Source organism: Euwallacea fornicatus, chromosome 1 (genome assembly GCF_040115645.1).
Source record: "Euwallacea fornicatus isolate EFF26 chromosome 1, ASM4011564v1, whole genome shotgun sequence".
Taxonomy (NCBI): Eukaryota; Metazoa; Arthropoda; class Insecta; order Coleoptera; family Curculionidae; genus Euwallacea; species Euwallacea fornicatus.
The window spans coordinates 8,219,914-8,241,029 of record NC_089541.1 but is presented as its reverse complement, the minus strand read 5'-3'; the positions used below and the strand labels follow the sequence as shown (position 1 = coordinate 8,241,029).

General features: G+C 34.0%; 1 protein-coding gene across 3 annotated transcripts in view; it reads left to right on the top strand.

Moving 5' to 3' along the window:
• MICAL-like (protein) overlaps window positions 1-21,116 on the top strand; it is a 72,874-nt gene that overhangs the window by 42,121 nt on the left and 9,637 nt on the right. For 2 of the 3 annotated variants that reach the window (XM_066282424.1, XM_066282355.1), the window contains exons 3-4: window positions 540-727; window positions 18,726-18,817. In XM_066282424.1, coding sequence (XP_066138521.1) covers window positions 540-727; window positions 18,726-18,817 — 280 coding nt within the window. Of the gene's footprint in view, window positions 1-539; window positions 728-18,622; window positions 18,663-18,725; window positions 18,818-21,116 lie in introns of those variants that run through there. The other variant, XM_066282505.1, reaches the window with a different exon arrangement.

Here is a 21,116-nt window from a genome sequence, read left to right as displayed (position 1 = left end):
TATGGGTACTTAATACAATTACACATAAGGAGAAAAACGTTTACTATGTAAGGATAACCACTTTCAGTTCTAATAAGGAAGTCAATTTCAAAAGTAAATCGCCTTAATTTCCCTTCAGAATTGATGGTCGCCATTTCTAAGACGGAATTCAAATAATCATTTGCATTCATTAAGTGTATTATCATTATTATTACTGCACTACGCCAAGTAGTACCAAGGAGTCTCGTAAAGGCTCGAAAAACTATAAAACAGAAACTGCATCTGCAGGTCATCGGACTGCGACTGCCGTAACTAACGTCATAATAATTGTTGCAAAAAACTGCATGTTATTAAGCTAAATCAAATTAAGAGTAATTGGCATAGGAACATGTTATATCAGGCCTGTTAAGAGACCGTTGAATAAAAAACATATATCAACTTTCTTTTTAAGGCCAAGTTAGGTAACCTTCCTGTATACATGAGATTTAAACTAATTTGAAATAATTATTGTCACTTCAAGTTGCCGAGTTAAATTTACTAATAATTTTTTTTTATTTCAGTGAGTTTCACGAGCTTAACAAAGAGGAAATTTTCCACAACAATGAGTTGGCATTTAGAGTGGCAGAACACCATTTGGGCATTCCAGCCCTTTTGGAACCAGAAGATATGGTCGAATATGAAGTACCAGACCGCCTATCCATTCTTACGTATCTGTCTCAGTTTTATCAGACATTTGAAAATCACAGAGGTATGATATAAATATTTCCTAATTATTTTTCATTCTAGAATCCATTGAACATTAGAATTAGTCTTGTTATCGAAGTATAGTGAACCGCTACGATTTCTGATCGTGGGAAAGGGTAACTATCCAGTAATTGTCACTTTTATTGACCAAAATTAAGTTGCTGTACCTGCTAATTAAGACGAAAGGTTACTTTCAGGTCTAAGTTTCGCTTATACAATGTACAATATAAAGGTAATCTAGCTGTTTGAGGTTACCGACTCTTCAGGGAAAATTCTAAATCTATTTCCAATTTTTTTTTTCGAAATTTGAATTCTCTACTAGCCCTAAATGAATGAATCGATAATTAACAATGAATAACTCGTCCACAACAACGGTTTGCACTTAAAAGATATTATTCCATGATTTCGCTATAATCGGAAGTATTTAACTGGTCTAGATCTCCTTTGACTCCATTGGGTAATAGGCGTGGGATTTGTTGGAACGAAAAGTGGTCGTCAGCGACGTCCAAAACGAATCCATTGCATAATGTGTTGATTCGCACATAAATTACCGAAGGAACGAGTCGTTGTACTGACACGAACGATGAAGAAATGATTGGGTTTTAATGATCTGAAGAAAATAGGGAAATGTGCTTGAAATGAACCAATGCGGATGAAATCTTGCCTGTTAGCCGAATTGCGTAACGTGGAAATTTCGTAATTCTGAAATTATCAACTTTTTTGGACAATGCTGTAATAGAAAGAGAAGTAGAAGATAACTGCAGGCAAAAAGCGTTGAAAAAGGTCATCTAAACAAGGATAAAAAAGCCTTGATCGCTGTTATAAGGCGTTGAGATTCACACAATCTTAATTTAACGCATGAATTTTTCCCTTACATATTTCGCACAATCTCTCCTCGTTCTCTCAATACCAATATATCTAGACAATAAATAAATAAACAATACGCCAGCCACTTCAAGTTATTTTTCGCCAAATATTCAAGTGTTTATCAGACATTGTTTACAATTTTCCACTCCGTATTTCCCTACAAATATTCGTAATTTAATTTTGACGAACCCAAATAACTTTACCAGGAGGACAATTTCCATAGAAACAATGAACTAAATCAGTTATTTGCTTTCAATCAAAATTGTCATACCCCGATGCATATTAAAGTTTTTTGCTGAAGCTAATTCCATCAAATATAAAATAAAATCACAATTCAAAGAGATCGGGAAAAAACGAAAACTGTGCCATAAATAACAATCAAGAAGATAAAAATCAGCTCAATAGATACCGAAATCGGGATTTAGGAAAAACTAAAATAGGTATTTAAACTTCGGATAAAATACTGTAAGATGATTATCAATTTTTCGTAATTGAGTATGATGATAAACGAAAACGATATTTTTTAGGATAATGTTGGAAATCTTTAATAAATCCTAGTTAGTGATCCTTGTGGATTCTCAAGCTTATTGCGAATATACTCAAACTAACTGAAAGTTGGAACTGAGGGGAAATTGCCATTAAAACCCTAAAAATCTCGTAAAATTGCTGAACATAAGTTTAGACATTCAATCATTTTTACTATCAGTAACTGGCAGGAATGTTGCGTAATCAACGAATATTAAGACATTCCTCGAAATTATGAGACCCTCAACAAGCTACAAGTAGTCCTTCCGATTCCTCTCGTCTAATCGGAGGAGTGAAAGGAAAATTGGTGGGGGTTTCAGGAGTTTTTATTACCAAAAATTCGTCATTAAAGATTTTCCCAGATCATGTACCGAAAGACACCCTAAAGAGAGCGAAAGAAATAAGTGGTACTCTTGGATCTTTTGTGTCTACCAAACTACCTATAGATGTTCAACGTACGGGAACAGTAATTATAATGAAATGCGTCGTCTTAGGTTTTCCGTAATAATGAAATCTCGACAGAAAATCGATTCGCATAATATCGATCCAGATAAGATCGATTCACGACTAATCCATTGTTGCGCTGTCACGTCATCAATAATGATACTTGCATAAAGATACTGGATCGTGCTCGCTCCATTTTATCAGTTACTATTTGTCTAATACCGTTAAGGTCGGTTAAAAGTGATTTATTTTATGTGTGAGAAATGAAGCCCCAAAAAAAACTAACCGCAGTTAAATTAAAATACAGGTACGACACCCAAAACGCGTCTATGGAATGGTGCGATTAAATACGCATAGTTAAGATTTAATTTGCATAAGAGAACAAAAATTTCTCTCGGTCACTGTATCGGTCGGGAAAGTCGTCGCTTGGGTTAGGCCACATGGGAGTTAGAAAACAAATCAATCCCCCTTACGAAACACGAAAACCCAATTTAATACCGTGATTATCGGGCAACAAACTGTAAAAGACCACACCTCATCCATGGTCACTTTCTTCGCTAGCGGATCATTTATTCTCTCGCTGTGACATAAGTTTGTAGCAAGTAAAACCGTAACAACAATTACGGCGTTTTCGCTAATTTTCTGTTAGAATGGTAGAATTTATACAATGACCAGACTGAACTGAGACACCCTGTGTGTCGTAGAGAGGTGTGCCGAAGAAAAACAATGTAGCCGTTGCCGCCAACTCGTGAATCTTAATCTGTCAGCTCGATAATTTAGAAGCTCGCAGATCGCCATACTTTCTCTCCTGTCCTTCTTTTTCTTGGTGGCAGAAAGGGAAAGTCGATCACTACCGCTTGATTTATCGATAATGCACTTTTTTGTCTTCTCCGATTAACCCACTCGTTTGCAAACAATGGTTATACGCCAGGAGTCACATCTGAGGAATCAAGAGAAATTGTCCTACGAAAGTGAGATATTAGCTGATTACTGATTAGGGCAGTGTTCAATCTGAAACGGAAACAGTGCCGCAGTGTGTTGGAAATTACTGCAGAGGCATGAAATAACAAATGAAGAAACCGCAAGGATTACAGAATAGTCCAGTGAAGAGAGAAATTGGAATTCCGAGTTTGATTATATTTTTCGTGCGGTAGTTACTTAATTTAACAATGAAAGACTATTACTACTATGTGATATTTCACGGAAGTATCCAATATCGAGGAACGAAAAAGTCTCATTTTGAAAAATGTGACGGTATAAGGTGGGGAAGTTTTCTCTAACTGACAAACCTCCTCAGAGCGCTCCTGATCTCTGATCAAGAAATGGGTATTCCACAAGGATAGTCTTCAGGCCTCGAAACCTTCGAAATGCGAGTTGTATGTGGTACGTTTATAACCGAACTAGTAATTTTTTTATTGTATTGCCATGTTTCGAAAACATCCGTGGGTATGCGAAATCTCTTTCTAAGCTTATTTCTATGGAAGCTTTTTACGCTAGTTTCCGTAAAAATAATAAGAGGCACCGATCCCTTATGTAAGCCTAATTGCTACGTTTCTATGGAAATCAGCTTGCAGCAAAAGACAGTCCATTCATAATTTGGCCATGTCACAATGTTAGACCTGACCGTGACCCGAACGATAATATGTTTTTGCCTAATAGTGCAAAGTATGATTCCTCATCTTATTATATTCAACTTCATTCACGTTTTGATGTACCGCAGACGCTCAACAATGTAAACATGAGATAACGAAAATATTGCGTTAATGTAAACACAAAATTCGTACTATAGGACTAGGCGGAACGCGTGCTAACGTAAACAGTTCTTGATGACACACAAATTAAAGCCACTGATCATAACTAACAAAATTTTAATTTTCCTGTTGATTCCGATTGTTAAAAAAACACTTAGAGAACTAACAATATGTTCCGAAATAAGAGAAGCTTCCAATAATGCGTTGTTCCTATTAGATGATGCACCAACTCTTTCTCTAGAGCATCCTTCGAGGAGCGCAGATGGGCCAATTTTTCTCGTGTCCATACGGCCTAACCTAACTCCACTAATTTAACCTACGGACCAGAACGTAATAAGACTCACCAAATTATACTACCGAAAATATCTACTTTCGTCTGTCTTATCAAAGAATCCTGAAAACATACCTGAGGCTTTCAAACAGGTAACATTACGAGAAGCTGTTTTAAATTTGCATATGGCCTGGAATGCAGTTAATCAACAAAATGTTCAAAAATGTTGGAACAATCTCTTTTTTTTACCAATGATCAAGATGAAGATGACGTTCCCTTAAGCGTAATTAGGGAATAATTGCGATCCAATGCTGATGTTCTTGTCGGTGCGTCATTGGATCTTTTTGATTTATTGAAAATAGTGAATCACAACATTGTTTGCGCTCCAGCTAATATTAATTTATGGAACGAAGACAGGAAGACGAATGATGTTAAAAATGAGGAAAATATGTAGAGCGAGGACGATGAGGATGTGTCCAATTAAGTTAGAAGTGTAGCGACTAACGCACAAGCTATACAAGTTTTTGACAAAGTTTAGGATGAGAGCGAAAAAGAAGAAGTATCATCTATAGATGTGTTGGTTCTTCGTAAATTACAGGCGCAGGCATTGGAAAACAATCTTAAGCGCCACACTGCTGAAGTTTTTTCTTCTAATTAAAAAATATTTACCACTATTAGAATATGTATTTATTTTGTTATATACAGGGTGGGTCACGAGTAACGCCTCGGAATTTCATGACAAAGCCAAGAGATTTTTGAACTGTTTCTTTTTTGAGGTGTATACAGACTAACTAGAGCTACATTTTAAAATTACTTTCGAAGTATATAGAGTGTCCCAAACACATGTAATTGATCAAAGTTGCATATTTTTAAATGAAATCCCCTGTATATTATATAATTTTTTAACTCGACCATTAAAATGAAATTAAGTTGTATTAAGGTTTATGGTATCTAACTCTAACAGTTTTTGAAATAATTCAGTCTTCGTCAAGATGCAAGATAATTTTCAACACCCAATCTCTCATCCCATATTTAAGTTTTTAAAACAAAATTTTAAGAGGAAGCCATCAAGGGACCAAATTTTGTACTGTAAGTTTCAAAAAGTCGACGAATTCTACAGGGTGTTCTAAAAATAGCGCCAAATTCGTTCAACTTTTAACTGTTAATAACTTTTTTAATTTAAATGGGACACGCGGTATGTTGTGTTACTGTTAGATGCGAAATTTACTTATCTATCGAATATCATTAGGGTTCTATATACCTAGCTCTACTCATTTTCGCAAAAAACATACATTTTTATAAAAATATCTAAATCCCCAATTTTAAAATTATGCCATATGAAATTGCTAAGATATCCATGCAGTTTAATTATTTACTTGCGTATATTTGTATATTACAATTTTAACAATATTAACAAAAAGAAGAAAACTAAATATAATTTTAAAAAATTATATCAGGCGTTCTACATGATGACCATTTTCTTCTATGCATAGTTTGATTCTTTCTTCAAAAGATTTTCTGACATTTTCTAGCATTTGCGGCGTAATACAGGTAAAAACATTTCTAATTCTTACTTTCATATCATCAGTCGTGGTAGGAGGAATCTTATAAACTTCATTTTTTACATACCCTCATAAAAAATAATCTATGGGGGTAAGGTCAGGTGATCTAGCTGGCCAATTGCATGGACCACTCCTGCCGATCCATTTACTTGGAAATTTTTTGTCCAGATATCTTCTAAACGAGTGCTGAAAATGAACCGGGGCACCATCGAGTTAAAGCCACATTCGGGCTCTTAGATTTAATGGAATATTATCTAAAAGAGCCAGAAGTCCCTTTTTAGAAACGCTAGAAATTTTCTGCCATTTAACTGCCCATCGAAAAAATATGGACCAATTACATAATTGTTAAAAATTCCTCCGAAGACATTCAAACTCCATCTATTTTGACGATCAATTGTTCTGAATAAATGTCTGTTTTCCGTGTCATAATAATGAAAATTATGACAATTTATCAAACCGTTATTATGAAAAGTTGCTTCGTCGGTGAATAAAACAAAATAAAAAAAAATTAAAGTTTTCGTTGAACCGTTCCAGTCCTCAATGGCAAAAATCAAGTCTACGCTCGAAATCCGCTCCATATGAATGTTGATGAAGTTGGATATGAAACGGCTGGAAATTGAAATTACTTAAGATCCGCTTTACACTTGTACGACTTATACCGGTTTCATTGGAGATTTTTCTAGTACTTGTATTAGGATTCTCTTCAATTGATCCTAATATCAGATATTGATTTTCTTCAATATCGGTGACAAGTCCTTTTATGTTTTGTTTCACATAATTAACACTACCCGACGCGCGAAAATTCACCAAGGACCTTTCAAATACCCGTCTCTTTGGATGTCTTCGATCCGGATACTTTTGGGCATAAACTCTCGATGCCAAAAGGCAATTTTGCTGGCATTCTCCTATCACCATAATCATGTCTATTCGTTCTGATATCGAAAAGGAAAACATCTTTCCAATTAAAAATTTTTAACACTTCAAACAAACAAATCACTTTTAACTAAATATAACAGACCTAAACAAGATGGCAATGTAACTTAATGTCAAAATTGCATGGACATCTTAGCAATTTCATATGGCATAATTTTAAAATTGGGGATTTAGATGTTTTTATAAAAATGTATGTTTTTTGCGAAAATGAGTAGAGCTAGGTATATAGAACCCTAATGATATTCGATAGATAAGTAAATTTCGCATCTAACAGTAACACAACATACCGCGTGTCCCATTTAAATTAAAAAAGTTATTAACAGTTAAAAGTTGAACGAATTTGGCGCTATTTTTAGAACACCCTGTAGAATTCGTCGACTTTTTGAAACTTACAGTACAAAATTTGGTCCCTTGATGGCTTCCTATTAAAATTTTGTTTTAAAAACTTAAATATGGGATGAGAGATTGGGTGTTGAAAATTATCTTGCATCTTGACAAAGACTGAATTATTTCAAAAACTGTTAGAGTTAGATACCATAAACCTTAATACAACTTAATTTCATTTTAATGATCAAGGTAAAAAATTATATAATATACAGAGGATCTCATTTAAAAATATGTAACTTTGATCAATTACATGTGTTTGGGACACTCTGTATACTTCGAAAGTAATTTTAAAATGTAGCTCTAGTTAGTCTGTATACACCTCAAAAAAGAAACAGTTAAAAAATCTCTCGGCTTTGTCATGAAATTCCGAGGCGTTACTCGTGGCCCACTCTGTATGTATATATACAGTTACTCACAAAATTGACCGTACATAATGCGAATATTCATATCTTTGTGAAATATAAACATTTCTATACAGTTTTTTTGTTTTTTTTTTTCAAAATCTATAGTCGTGCAATTAAGTATAGCATATGATGTTTTACAAAAAAATAAAAAAAACACTCTCAATCCATAAATATTAAATAACAAACAATATTACACTTATAATGTAGGCACAAAATTAACCGTACACGATATGTTTTTCGTTTATAGCTTGGTTGTAAATATTTATCAAAACAACTTTTTTTGAAAATTCTTTTAAGGGTAAGAGGTTTATTCTAAACACACTCATCTGAGTGTGTTATTGTATTAATGTAACAGAAATGGCAAGCAAAAGAGTACAAACCGATATCGCGACGCGAAAATGAATATTAAAGTTATATGCTACAGGGAAAACAATGCGTGAAATAGGAAAACTAACAGAAAGAACACATTCCACAATACAGTGGATAATAAATAAATATCGGTATCAAGGATTGGTACAAGACAAGCCTGGAAGAAGACGAAAAAAGTTGCTCTCTGATAAGGATGAACGATTCATTATATGACAACTAAAGATTAACCCAAAGAAAAGTGTACCTAAATTAGCAAAAGAGGTATCTCAGAGAATTAGCAAATCTGTGTCGACTGAAACAGTAAGAAGGGTTCTCAGAAAAAGTGGATTTAATGGTAGAATAGCAAGAAAGAAACCTTTGATATCAAAAATTAATAGACAGAAAGGGCTTGACTTTTGCAAAAAAATACCTAGAGAAGCTTTTGGAGTTTTGGAATAGCGTCATTTTTACAGATGAAACAAAAATAAATTTATTTGGATCGGATGGAAGACAAATCGTATGGAGGAAACGAAATACGCAACTGCAGGAGAAGAATATTGTGAAAACAGCGAAACACGTAGGTGGATCATTAATGTTATGGTGTGCTATGGGAGCGAATGGTATCGGTAACCTACATCAAATTATTGGAATAATGGACAAAAATGTGTACCTCGATATATTAAAAGCGAATTTGCGACCATCCACTGAAAAATTGAACATGCCCAGTGTTTTTTATTTCCAGCAAGACAATGACCCCAAACACACTGCCGGCATTGTCAAGCTTTGGTTGATACATAATGTACCACGATTATTAAATCCTCCACCTCAATCGGCAGATCTCAATCCAATAGAGAATTTGTGGCAAATTTTAAAGAATGAAGTACAAAATTACAAGTGTAGTAATTTAAAAGAATTAAAAAAAGTAGTCTATAATTCATGGGAAAACATTTCTTCGGGATGTGACCAGAAAGTTGGTAGAATCCATGCCGCGTCGCTGGAAAGCAGTAATTGAGGCGAAGGGGGGTGCCACCAAGTATTAATAATTAGTAATAGTCTTTTTTTTCCAAATTTGTGCAAATAAATTAATATTTGATATACATCTTTACTTTTGTACGGTTAATTTTGTGCCTACATTTTGCGTCATTGTTTTTGTTTTATTTCAAATTTTTGAATTTAAACTTTTTTTTTTTATTTTCGTAGCGTATTATTTATGTTATACTCGTTTGCAACAAACATAGGTTTTTAAAAAACATAAAAATGTGTAGGAAAATTATTTTTTTACATATTTATGAATTTGCGAATCATGTACGGTCAATTTTGTGAGTAACTGTACATACACTGGTAGCCAAAAGTTGATTTACAAATGGTAGTTATTGAATAAATCTAATGTTTTGGGGATATAAAAGTCATTTCAATCTCCTCAACTGACTATATAATTTTAATTGATCTCAAACCTTTCGGAAATACTTTTTGTCAAATGACATGAAATTGAATAAAGAAAAATAAAACAAAAAAACAATAAGATATATTTAATGATGTTGGCCAAAAGTAGATTGACAAAATGTAAAATTCAATAAAAAATTGTCATAAACATTTTTTGGTATAATTAGGTTAACTATCCTAAAGTTTTATTAATAATCTATTGAATAGCCATTGTTTTTTTTTACTTCCTGTATACGTTTAGGCATAGATACTATCAATTTTTCAATAAATTGTAAATCAATTTCGTCCCACAATTTTTGCAAAGTATCAAACAATTCACTTCCATTTTTAATTTTTTTATCGCTGATTTTATGTTTCAAGTACCCCCAAATATTTTCTATCGGGTTAAAATCGGGTGACTGTGCAGGCCACGTAATAAGATTGATTTTGTTGTCTCTAAGCACCTTCTGAACTACTTTTGAGGTATGCTTAGGGTCATTGCCTTGTTGGAACCAATGCTATAGAGGTATAGTTCTTTCAGCATACGGTTCATCTTACTTTCGATTTTAATAAGCGGCCCCATTCCAAAATGAGAAAAGCAGCCCCATACCATTATGGAATTGCCACCATGTTTAACAGTTTTAATAGTATGGTTGGGATCGAGTCTGTGACCATCAGGACGTCTCACATACTGTTTGCCATCAGAATTTATCAAGTTGAATTTCGATTCATCACCGAATATGACGCGTCGCCATTCGTTTATCCAATTTCCGTAATTTTTGACAAATTTCAATCTTCCTTTTCTCTGTTTTTTTGTTAGTAGCGGTGTTTTAGCCGGGGTTTTTGTTTTAAAATCACTGTTTTGAAGAATTCCTCTGATAGTCCGTGAACTTAAATTAACATCACAATTCGTAGCAAGTTCTGCTTTAATTTCTTTTGACGAAATAAATGGATTAATTTTCACTAACTTAAAAATTCTTCTTCTCATACGAGTCACTTTCGAAGGTCTTTCAGTTTTTCTAGATGGACATGAATTTCCTTTATTATTAAATTGTTTTAGTACACAATACACTGTTAGTCTTTTAAGAGAATATTTTTTAGCAATTTCAATTTGCCCAAGTCCGTTATTGTAATCGTCAATAATTAGACGTTTCAAGTCAATTGTTAATATTATTCCAAAAGGGCATTTCTCCAAGAGTTAAACGCACGTATCTTTCTTAAAATTTGAATTCAGACTGCCTTGATAACATTAATGGTAATATTTTTGTCAATCTATTTTTGGCCACGCAAAAACTAAACCAAGAATTGATAATTTTTTATAATAATTTGATATGAAGCCCAATCGAAAAACTGAGGATAGTTTTTTGTTACCTGAAGATTTGTTTACGTTTATGAAGATTTGCTTAAATATATTGCGGTGATTATTTTAAATAATATCACTTTTTTGGAAATTGTATTTTTTTTTTTGGTAAATCTACTTTTGGCCACCAGTGTACATACATACGTATATTTATTTATTTATATGTATAAAGGGTGGGACACCAAGAGCGCCTCCGTGTATTACGTCCTTATTAATAATTTGATCGAAAATTGTTTTTAGAGGTGTATGTAGGACCTTACAAGGTACATTTTTAAAATATTTTCATTTATACAGGGTGTATATAAAAAAAATACATCTCAAACATATGTTTTTTTTTAATGGGACACCCTATATTTTATTACATATTTGGAATTATAAGAAGAAAATAGTGCAAGTTTTTATAAAACACATTGGGTCTAAAACAATTGCTTCTCGAGAAATTTTAGAAAATATAAAAATGCAAGAATTAAGAAATTTTTTTTTTGCTAAGTGAAATGAGTTACTTGGCTATTATTTTTTTACTAAACTGATATACAGGGTAAGCAAAAAGTGTGGTCGAATTTTACTCCCTTATAATTTAGCATAACTTTCTTATTTCAAATGGAATATATACATTTTTATGTATTACTTAGAATCACTAATTAATTCCCTTTCAATTGATACTACAGTGTTCTATACCTATCTTTTACCGTTTTCCCATAATATGAAATTTTATTTAATTTTCAATAATAACATCAAATATATTTATATATTATATGTATTTCTTCCAATAATTCTACAAGTCTATTTTCAATAAAGTCTTTGAACACTTGTCCAGTTAAATTGTCTTCAAAAAAGTAAGCTCCTATAACGGAAATATTTAAAATTCCACCCCACACATTAAGGAACCATCTATGCTGTCGATCGACTGTGCGGAAAACTAATGTCTTTTCATCATCATAATAATGGAAATTATGCCAATTTACTAAGTCATTGTTATGAATAGTCGACTCATCCAAAAATAGAAGGTAATCCAAAAAACTGTCATTTTGTGCACATTTTTCCAAAACAAAATGAAAAAAGTCAATTCGTGCTTGATAATCAGTTTCATATAATTCTTGATGTAACTATATATGATAAGGGTGAAATTTGAAACTTTTTGCAATCCTTCAGACTGTCCTTCTACTTAAACCCAGCTGTATTATTTGATGTTATTATTGAAAATTAAATAAAATTTCATATTATGGGAAAACGGTAAAAGATAGGTATAGAACACTATAGTATCAATTGAAAGGGAATTAATTAGTGATTCTAAGTAATACATAAAAATGTATATATTCCATTTGAAATAAGAAAGTTATGCTAAATTGTGAGGGAGTAAAATTCGACCACTCTTTTTGTTTACCTTGTATATCAGTTTAGTAAAAAAATAATAGCCAAGTAACTCATTTCACTTAGCAAAAAAAAAATTTCTTAATTCTTGCATTTTTATATTTTCTAAAATTTCTCGAGTAGCGATTGTTTTAGACCCAATGTGTGTTATACAAACTTGTACTATTTTCTTCTTATAATTCCAAATATGTAATAAAATATAGGGTGTTCCATTAAAAAAACATATGTTTGAGATGTATCTTTTTTTATCTACACCCTGTATAAATGAAAATATTTTTAAAATGTACCTTGTAAGGTCCTACATACACCTCTAAAAACAATTTTCGATCAAATTATTAATAAGGACGTAATATCCCGAGGTGGTCTTAGTGCCCTACCCTGTATATGTATGTATTAAACGTTTCTTTAATTAATTGTATATTTTATTATTTATTTACGTCCGTTGATGTAAGCATCTCGATAATGCGAACTACACTTGGTTCGAATCAGTTTACGTTATCGAGGGTCTGCTGTAATTTGATTGTCATCCATGGCGCACTTACATCCTTGAATCCGAACAATTAAATGATGCACGTGTTTACTGGCACGAAGTAAAGTAAAAAACGAACAATTAATTACTTTACCATAAAAAGTACCCATAAATAATTGAATTACGTTATATTTTATCTGGTAAGCGTGCAAAAGTACCATGAAAACAACATTGGGAGGATCTAAGTGGGCATCGAGCAAATGGCGGACGAACTGCAGATAAAGCATAAGGAAGATGCCGAAAGGAAAGTGTCGGCCCTTTCGGGGCTCCGTTGAAGAAGACCTACTCGATATCGCTTCGAGACGATGAGTTTGAAGATAAAGACAGCTCAGATGACCTTGCGGGCACTGCTTATGACCCCGAGAGTCATGGTAAATTTGATGTTAGGGTCATGAGCAATACCAGTACTTAATTAATTAGTTCAGCCGTTTTACCGCCGTAAACTGTTTTATTAATAATTAATAGCCGCAACGCTCCAAAAGTGTGCCACGAAAACCGTTTAGCCTGTAAGGCTTGCCTAATTTCAAGCAGTTCTAAGGTCATGGTTTTTAACACGTTATTATGTCGCTCTCTCCATTTAGTTCTTTTGATCTCTACTAATATTTGTCCGATTAGAATCGAGACACCGTTATGCTAAAAGACTTGATCACGTAGTGGATGCTGCGACCGCGATATACGTTACATGCACGACCGGACGTTTTATGAGTCTGCAGAAAGATTTTGTCTTCTAAATTTGTCTTATAAATTCGTTTTCAGGGAAGATCGGTGTGATCTTAACTAACCAGAATTAAACTAGGCAAAGGATTTTTCCTTTCGCGAAGCCGGTGTGAGTTAGTGTGGCGTTAAAAATGTCAAATTTACAGTAAACAGAGCAGCCTTGAAATTTTTAATACAAAATAGGTACCCAAAGCTTTAATAATCTGTTTTATACAGGACGTTCCATTTAAAGCTGTGATTGAAGATCGCTCAAAAACGGTATGTCGAATGGAAGAAAGTTTTCATTAAAAGTTGTTCAGTAAAGAGGGGGACATGTCATGATGATGATGATGACTTTTAGCCAAAACGTCACTTCAAGGGCAACTTTTTTTTCAAATGACAACCCTGCATTTTTTTACAGATCCTTGTAGACGTTCAAAAAATGAATATTTTTTATTTGAACAATTTTTTTATTACACGTTTTCCTACAGAGTTATCCTCGATTTTTGTCCAATCTTTGAGGCAATCAAAATTATAGCATTTATTTTTTTTTAGAAAAATTTGGCAGTGCCTATTCTGTTCAAAACTCATAACGATCTTTCTATCTAGCTGAAAAAAAAATTTATGAAAATATTTCGTTTTAATTTAGCAAGTTAATTTAAAATCCTGATTGGTGAAACTTATGAAAACAAATGTTCAAAAGAATTGTTTACTCTGCGTAATATTTCTCTGTTCATCTATCGACACACATTTTCAATTCTCCTTTTCATGTCGTCTGTAGTTGCTTGTACTTCTACATAAACGTTTTCCTTTAAAAACCCACTGGGGAAAAAATCTGGTGAGGTCAGATCAGGCTACGGATCAGGACGGGCCAGTTCACTGAACCGCCCCGTGCAGTCCATCGATCTGGATATATTTTATCCAGAACCTCACGAAATATTCTAGAAAAATGGGCTAGACAGCCATCATGCTGCGTTCGCCCGTCTAATTGCAAGTGGTACGTTTTCTAGCAATAACGGAAGTTATTCAAGAAATTACGGTACATTTCTCCCTTGAAATTTCCTTCAATGAAGAAAGGCTCAATTAATTATTCCAAAATAATACCGCACCATACATTCACCGATCATGGTCTTTGATATTCAACTACTCTAAGCCAATGTGGGTTTACAACACTCCAAAAATGTAGATTATGGCGATTCACTGCACCATGGTTTGTGAATGTGGATTCGTCCGAAAACAAAACGTTGGAGAAGAAATTTACATTTTAACTCAATTGCTGCCTTGCCCAATTACAAAATTTTGATTCGATTTTTAAAATCAGTTCCATAGAGTTGCCGATTTAAAAAAATGTGGTAAAGATGGTATTTATTCATCTTCAAAATTCTTTGGACGTTTGTCTTTGATATTCTTGAGTCAGCAGCAATTTGACGGCGACTTACATGGGGATCGAAGGCAACAGCTGCAAGACCTGCTATTTGATTGCCTTCACGTATTGCACTTCGAGAGCGATTTCGTTTTTTTGTTTCCAACGTTTTCGTTTCTTTGAAATTTTTAATGACACTGTTGAAAGTCGTCCAACACGAAGCTCTTTCATCCGGAAATCTTTCAGCATAAATTTCTACTGCCCGACTAACATTTCTTCCACCCTCTCTACGTACAAAAACCATTTCTAATTTTTCACACAAAGCGTAGCGATCCATTTCAACTGTTGAATTTTGAAATGAAAAGAATAATTTTTGAATAATTTCACTCAAAATAATTAGATTGATTGTCGAAAAAGGATTATCGATTTCCTGTAGACCTCGTTATAAGGTAGACTAACAAGAGGAAATTTAAGATTTTTTTTTCATACAAATAATTTTTTTTTATTAGATAGAAGGCTTGTTATGAGTTTTAAACAGAATATACAGTATTGGCCAAAATACTTGGAACTTTTTTCACTCCGCAAAAATAAAAAAACTTCGCATAAATCGAAACAAAAGTTATTGCACTTTTAATCTTTATTAAACATATATTTCATTTATAACAAAAATAAAAACTCTTTAAAAAAAATTTCAATAATATTGTAAAAAATTCGAAAATGCCTGGACAAAATGGTTGGAACTTAATACATCCGGTAGGAAACCTGTGTCAAATTTGACGTATTTGTAATTTTAGTATTTTGTGTGATGTCCTTTTGCTCTTACTACTTCTGCCATTCTCCTAGGCATTGATTCGATTAGTTCTTCTATTAATCGACGATCCACATTATGCCAAACTTGTAAGAGCCTTTCAAAAAGTTCGTTTCCATTTCTAATGGCCTCTCCTGTTCTGAACCTACGATCTACGAGGTCCCATAAATTTTCTATCGGATTTAAATCCGGACTTTGGGCTGGCCACTCCATGGTAGTAACTTTTTCCCGCTCTAACCACTCTTTTACAAGTTTGGCAGAATGCTTAGGATCGTTGTCCTGTTGAAAAATGAAATTAACTGGCATTGTTTCAAATGCATAAGGTTCCATTATATCCCGTAATATGTCACGATACATAAATCGATCCATTTTGCCACAAATGCGATGAATGGGGCCCATGCTATGCCAAGAAAAACATCCCCAAACTAGCACATTACCCCCACCATGGCTTGACAGTAGGCTTAATATATGTTTTATTGAGTCTCTGGCCCTTTGGACGTCTTACATGGACTATACCATCACTGGAAATCAGGTTGTATTTCGATTCATCACTGAAAAGAACTTTTTTCCAATCTTGTACTGTCCAGTGAATATGCTCGAGTGCAAATTGTAACCGTGCTTTGATGTTCTTCGTCCGTAGCGATGGTTTCTTAGCTGGACGATAGGATTTTAGGCCATTTTGTACTAACCTTCTTCTAATAGTTCTCGATGATATTACAGGATCTCCATCGGACATAATTTTTTGCAAGATTTTTGAGGATGACTGGAACGGGTCACTATTCGCAAGGTTGATAATTTGTTTATCCACTCTTGCAGTTGTGTTTTTAGGTCTGCCTGAACTTTTTCCCGGGATGACATGACCATTTACTTGAAATTGTTTGATAATTCGGGACACAGTATTTTTCCGGAGGTTTAATCTCGTGGAAATATTATCTTTTTGTTTAATATATTGAGATCAACTGACTAGGCTTTGCCTTTTGCCACTATAATTGATTCAGATATCTAACCGAACTGACCAAGAAAATAAATAAAATATGCAAAATATGCCCTTTAAATCTGATAAGAAAAAAGTTCCAACTATTTTGTCCAACATGAAACGATTTTTTTTTTTATAAAAGAATGCAAGCTAGAAATGTTTACTATCATTTTGTTGTTGAACGATATTAAGGCATATTAGCCATGTTGAATTTGTTCACATTAGAACAGAGCTATTTTAGTAATGGAGAAATTTTTGAAGTATTTTGGGCAATACTGTACATTGCAAAATTTTTCTTAAAAAATGCAATAATTTCGATTATCCCAAAAATTTGGTCAAAACTCAAGGATAGCTCTGCAGCAAAACGTCTAACGAAAAAATTGTTCAAATAAAAAATACTAATTTTTTGAAGGTCTATAAGGAGCTGTCAAAAAATATACGGGATTGCCGTTTGAAAAAAAGTTGCCCTTGAAAATATCCTAAAATTACGTTTTGGCTAAGTCGCCATCTGCCTGACATGTCCTCCTCTTTACCGGATAACTTTTATTTATTTATTTTTTTTATGCGACGTACCGTTTTTGAGTGATCTTCAATCATAGCTTTAAATGGTACACCCTGTAGAGCCGAATCTGTTGAAATTGAACCAAATACATGGGCTAATTTAGTGGTTCTAAGTCAATAAGCAAGTGTTCTCCATCCTCGTTAAAGCTATGCAAAATGCGATTATTCACGATATCAGTTGCTCTAAGTTATTTCTGCGATTGACTAGATATTGATCATAATAAAATTTAAGCGGTAACTTTCACGTTCTACAAGCGTGCCATTGAATTCTTTTTTGTGCATATCCGGTTTGTTTTCCATTGTTAGTTAATAGACACCTCCAGCTTTTTTGTCCCAAAGCGATAAAATTCAATTTCAGGTGTTGCGTGTTGTCCGTCAGCAGCACTCCCGCGGTGTTCGTCACTTTTCCAAAGGCATCACTTACAATTCGAAAAGCCTAAAAAGTTACGACCAATAAATATTTTACGACATCTGCTAATAGCCCATAGTAATTAGCAATATTTTCCGCAAATGCGAACTTTCCCCTGGGTTTCTATTGACTCGTTCATAGGCAAAAAACGTCGAAAATCAAGGGAAAATTAAATCACACCTGCGAAAATTTACGGTCATTGGAAAACGCCTCTCCAATTAGTAATTCATTACAAACGTGTTTGTTTGTATTTGGTAATAGAAAGTGACGGTAATGTGCAATCCAAAGTAAAGTTAATTACTGGAGAAAGCACTTGAAACTGCTATATTTAATACCCTGTGTGCCACAAAAAGCAGCGTGTTTAGTTGAGCATATGCAGATTGGAGGACGCGATTTCGGTACATCGATGGCGTCCATTTTGGTTCAAAGACAGAATGAAAATTTCATGCCTTATACAGGGTGTTTCAATTTTACTCTGGATTGTCGGTAGAGATTGGGAAAGAAATATGGGGTTGATAGAAAATCGCACAAATTTGGCCAATTTATAACAGAACATTCACCTTTGGGTACGTTCCCTGTGATGTTAAATTACTGTGGAGAACGCTTGTGCTGCACGTTTTTTTTTTCCAGGAAAACCCGTTAAGGATGACTCTGCTTGATGGTGTCTCCGAAATTCTAGAGCAGATAAATAAGTGTAGTACACAATAGACCCCCATCGGTGACATATACATTTGCAATTTTGTGTAATTTACTGTAAATTCTGCTCTGTTATTGAACACTAGTCAACCTTAAACATAATGAACGCGTCCTCACATGACGTAGTTAATTATCGATTCACAATACCGATTATTGTAGATTACTTCACATGAGGTTTTGCCCACATTGAGTATCAGTTCGTCCCTCGATTGCGGCACTCCTGTGTTTATTATGTTTAGGTTTTTTAAGTTATTTAGTAGGTGTCTGTTTTTTTCGCAGAGGAAGCAGCCAATATTTCTTCATTTCTTTACGATTTTAGGAAAAACTGGAGCGCGAGCTGCCCCAAAAAGACCCCAGTCAACCCCGGACCACGGTATCGTGTCACCAGAATCAACAAGCCCTCCCTCGAAGGTAAGATTAACGTTCAATGGTAAAATATGCACACAATGGAGTGCAAATTTTTTACCAAATGATTCACTCCATTTTGTGATTCACTTGTGTGGTTGTTTTATTTTTGTGCAATGTGCCGTCTGATTTGGTCTTCGTCACCAAAATGTTTTTATGTTTTGTTTACCACATGGGCTTTTAAAATATTTGTTTACTTCTACCTCCATCTTTTGTATATATTTCAGCGTAAAAATTTATATATTGTTTTTATCTCTATGTGGGCTTCCAGGCTTATGTAAATCATAACTTCATAGCTTATTACGTGTGGTCATGGCATGGAACTGAAACTATTTTTAGCAGATATCCGTTTTATTTAGGGCATGTTCGGCTACAAATTTTATGCTGTAGTGGTAAACAATACTGGAGTTCTTTAATTATTACTTAGATATCGCTGAACTTATACGTGGAATAAAGAGAATATGAGAAATTGAATAACATACATTGCTTGGCTGCCTAACCGGACATTTAACCATCCAGTTTTTTTACTATTTCTCATTAACTTTAATTTTTATCTTGAACGGAAGGCGCTCATTCCAACTAGAATTTCAAGACATTCTGTTGCTGGTCAAGTGCTACATTTTTACGGACGGAACTTTTTCATGTTGGTACTCTAGATAATGTGTTTCAATTCATTTACAATACATCAATGGTAATGAGCAGTGTGTCCCTAATTACTCTAATTGACCAAACGAATCAGACATGTACCAAGAAATTAGCCAGCTATAAAAAGAAGTTACATATTCGACATACGTATTTCCTGGACATTATGATCCTGATAAGAACTTAATAAAATCCACGGGTTGTCCAATCAGTCATGGCTCACAGAGCAAACGTATCGGACTTCAGATAAACATATAACTGGTAATTGCAGTTTCAATGACTCCGTAATTTAATTTTATGGAATTATGAAGTCCTACAAGGAGCTGTTCATATGACACGTCTACATAAACTCGTTCCACATTCCGTTTGCTCATCTTCCGGGTACAAAACAGCCTTTACTTATGGTATAAAGTCATAGGAAACTCTAGTTAGTCCGCAGCCTACGTTGCAAGCTACCATAACACGCTTTTTTGCTTTTTCGTTGAGCATGCGTCGATGCGTTGAATCATTTTGGAAAAGTAATAAAAATTGTTCAATTCCAAGGAAGCCCATAATCTTCAAGGGTTCCTTCACCTTTGGCTTATTCATGTGACTCATTCCGAAAAACAATGAACAGTGTGGGTATTTTAGTTAACTAGTTCCCTGTACCTCCTTTCCATTGTAAAAGTAGAAGTAGTTTTAAGTCACTCTGTATTATTAAATACACCAATTAAGTCGATTATTTTTGTACGCAGTGAAGATGTAAATTCCCTGTTGTCCGACTAACACATTTGTTATAATATTTACGATATACCTAACTCGGTCTAAGTATGATTGCGAGTGGTAAGTTGTAAGTTCTAACTCTGGCATGCGAAGTCGTAAGAGCAATTTAATACCAAACAATAGAGAGATACTGCGGTGTAGATATGAAGCGGATGATTTTCTGGTTTTATAAATATTACTAAAACGTATCAACTTAATATTAAAAATGTTTTGAAGAGGCATCAAAGATATGTCTATGAGTCACGAAGAAACCTCCTCTGGGCTGTGAAATTGAAGACATATTGGCACCCGGAAAAAAGGTTCAATTAAAAGAAAAGTTTAATTAAACCTGTTCGAATCCGATTTGTACTTATTGAAATGTTCAACTGGTAGAAACGCATTAGGTTAGAGGCCAATAACTGTGGAAATTGGGAGGAGGCATTAAAATCAGATGCACTTTTCGAAGTTATTTTACTACGAGTTTTTGAGATAACCGTGATGTGCAACACCGTCACGGCAAATTTAAACCGGGAAACCTAAATTAACACACTTTTAACTCTAAGAGGGGATTGTTAGAAAGTCAATTTTTCCAATTACTTTTTGTAAAATATCCCGTGAATTAACAAGTGCGAATTTGTCAGGCTCTTTCAGCTAAATTGGTCGGAAAATTAAAGAAAAATCCCGGTGAATAACTCCTCCAAAAGGGCGCAATGCGGTGTTTAACGACGGAAAAATCGGATATGCGAAGGCAGTTTTAAGAATAGGCAACTTAGTCATATCACAACTTACAAATGGCTTAAGAGCCATTTCTGGAATAATTCCCATACCTTTGAAAAACACTGTATATCATTTTCATATAAATGAGCAAGAAGACTTTGTATCCATTAAGTCGACTTGTTGTCTATAAGCCCATGAGCACAAA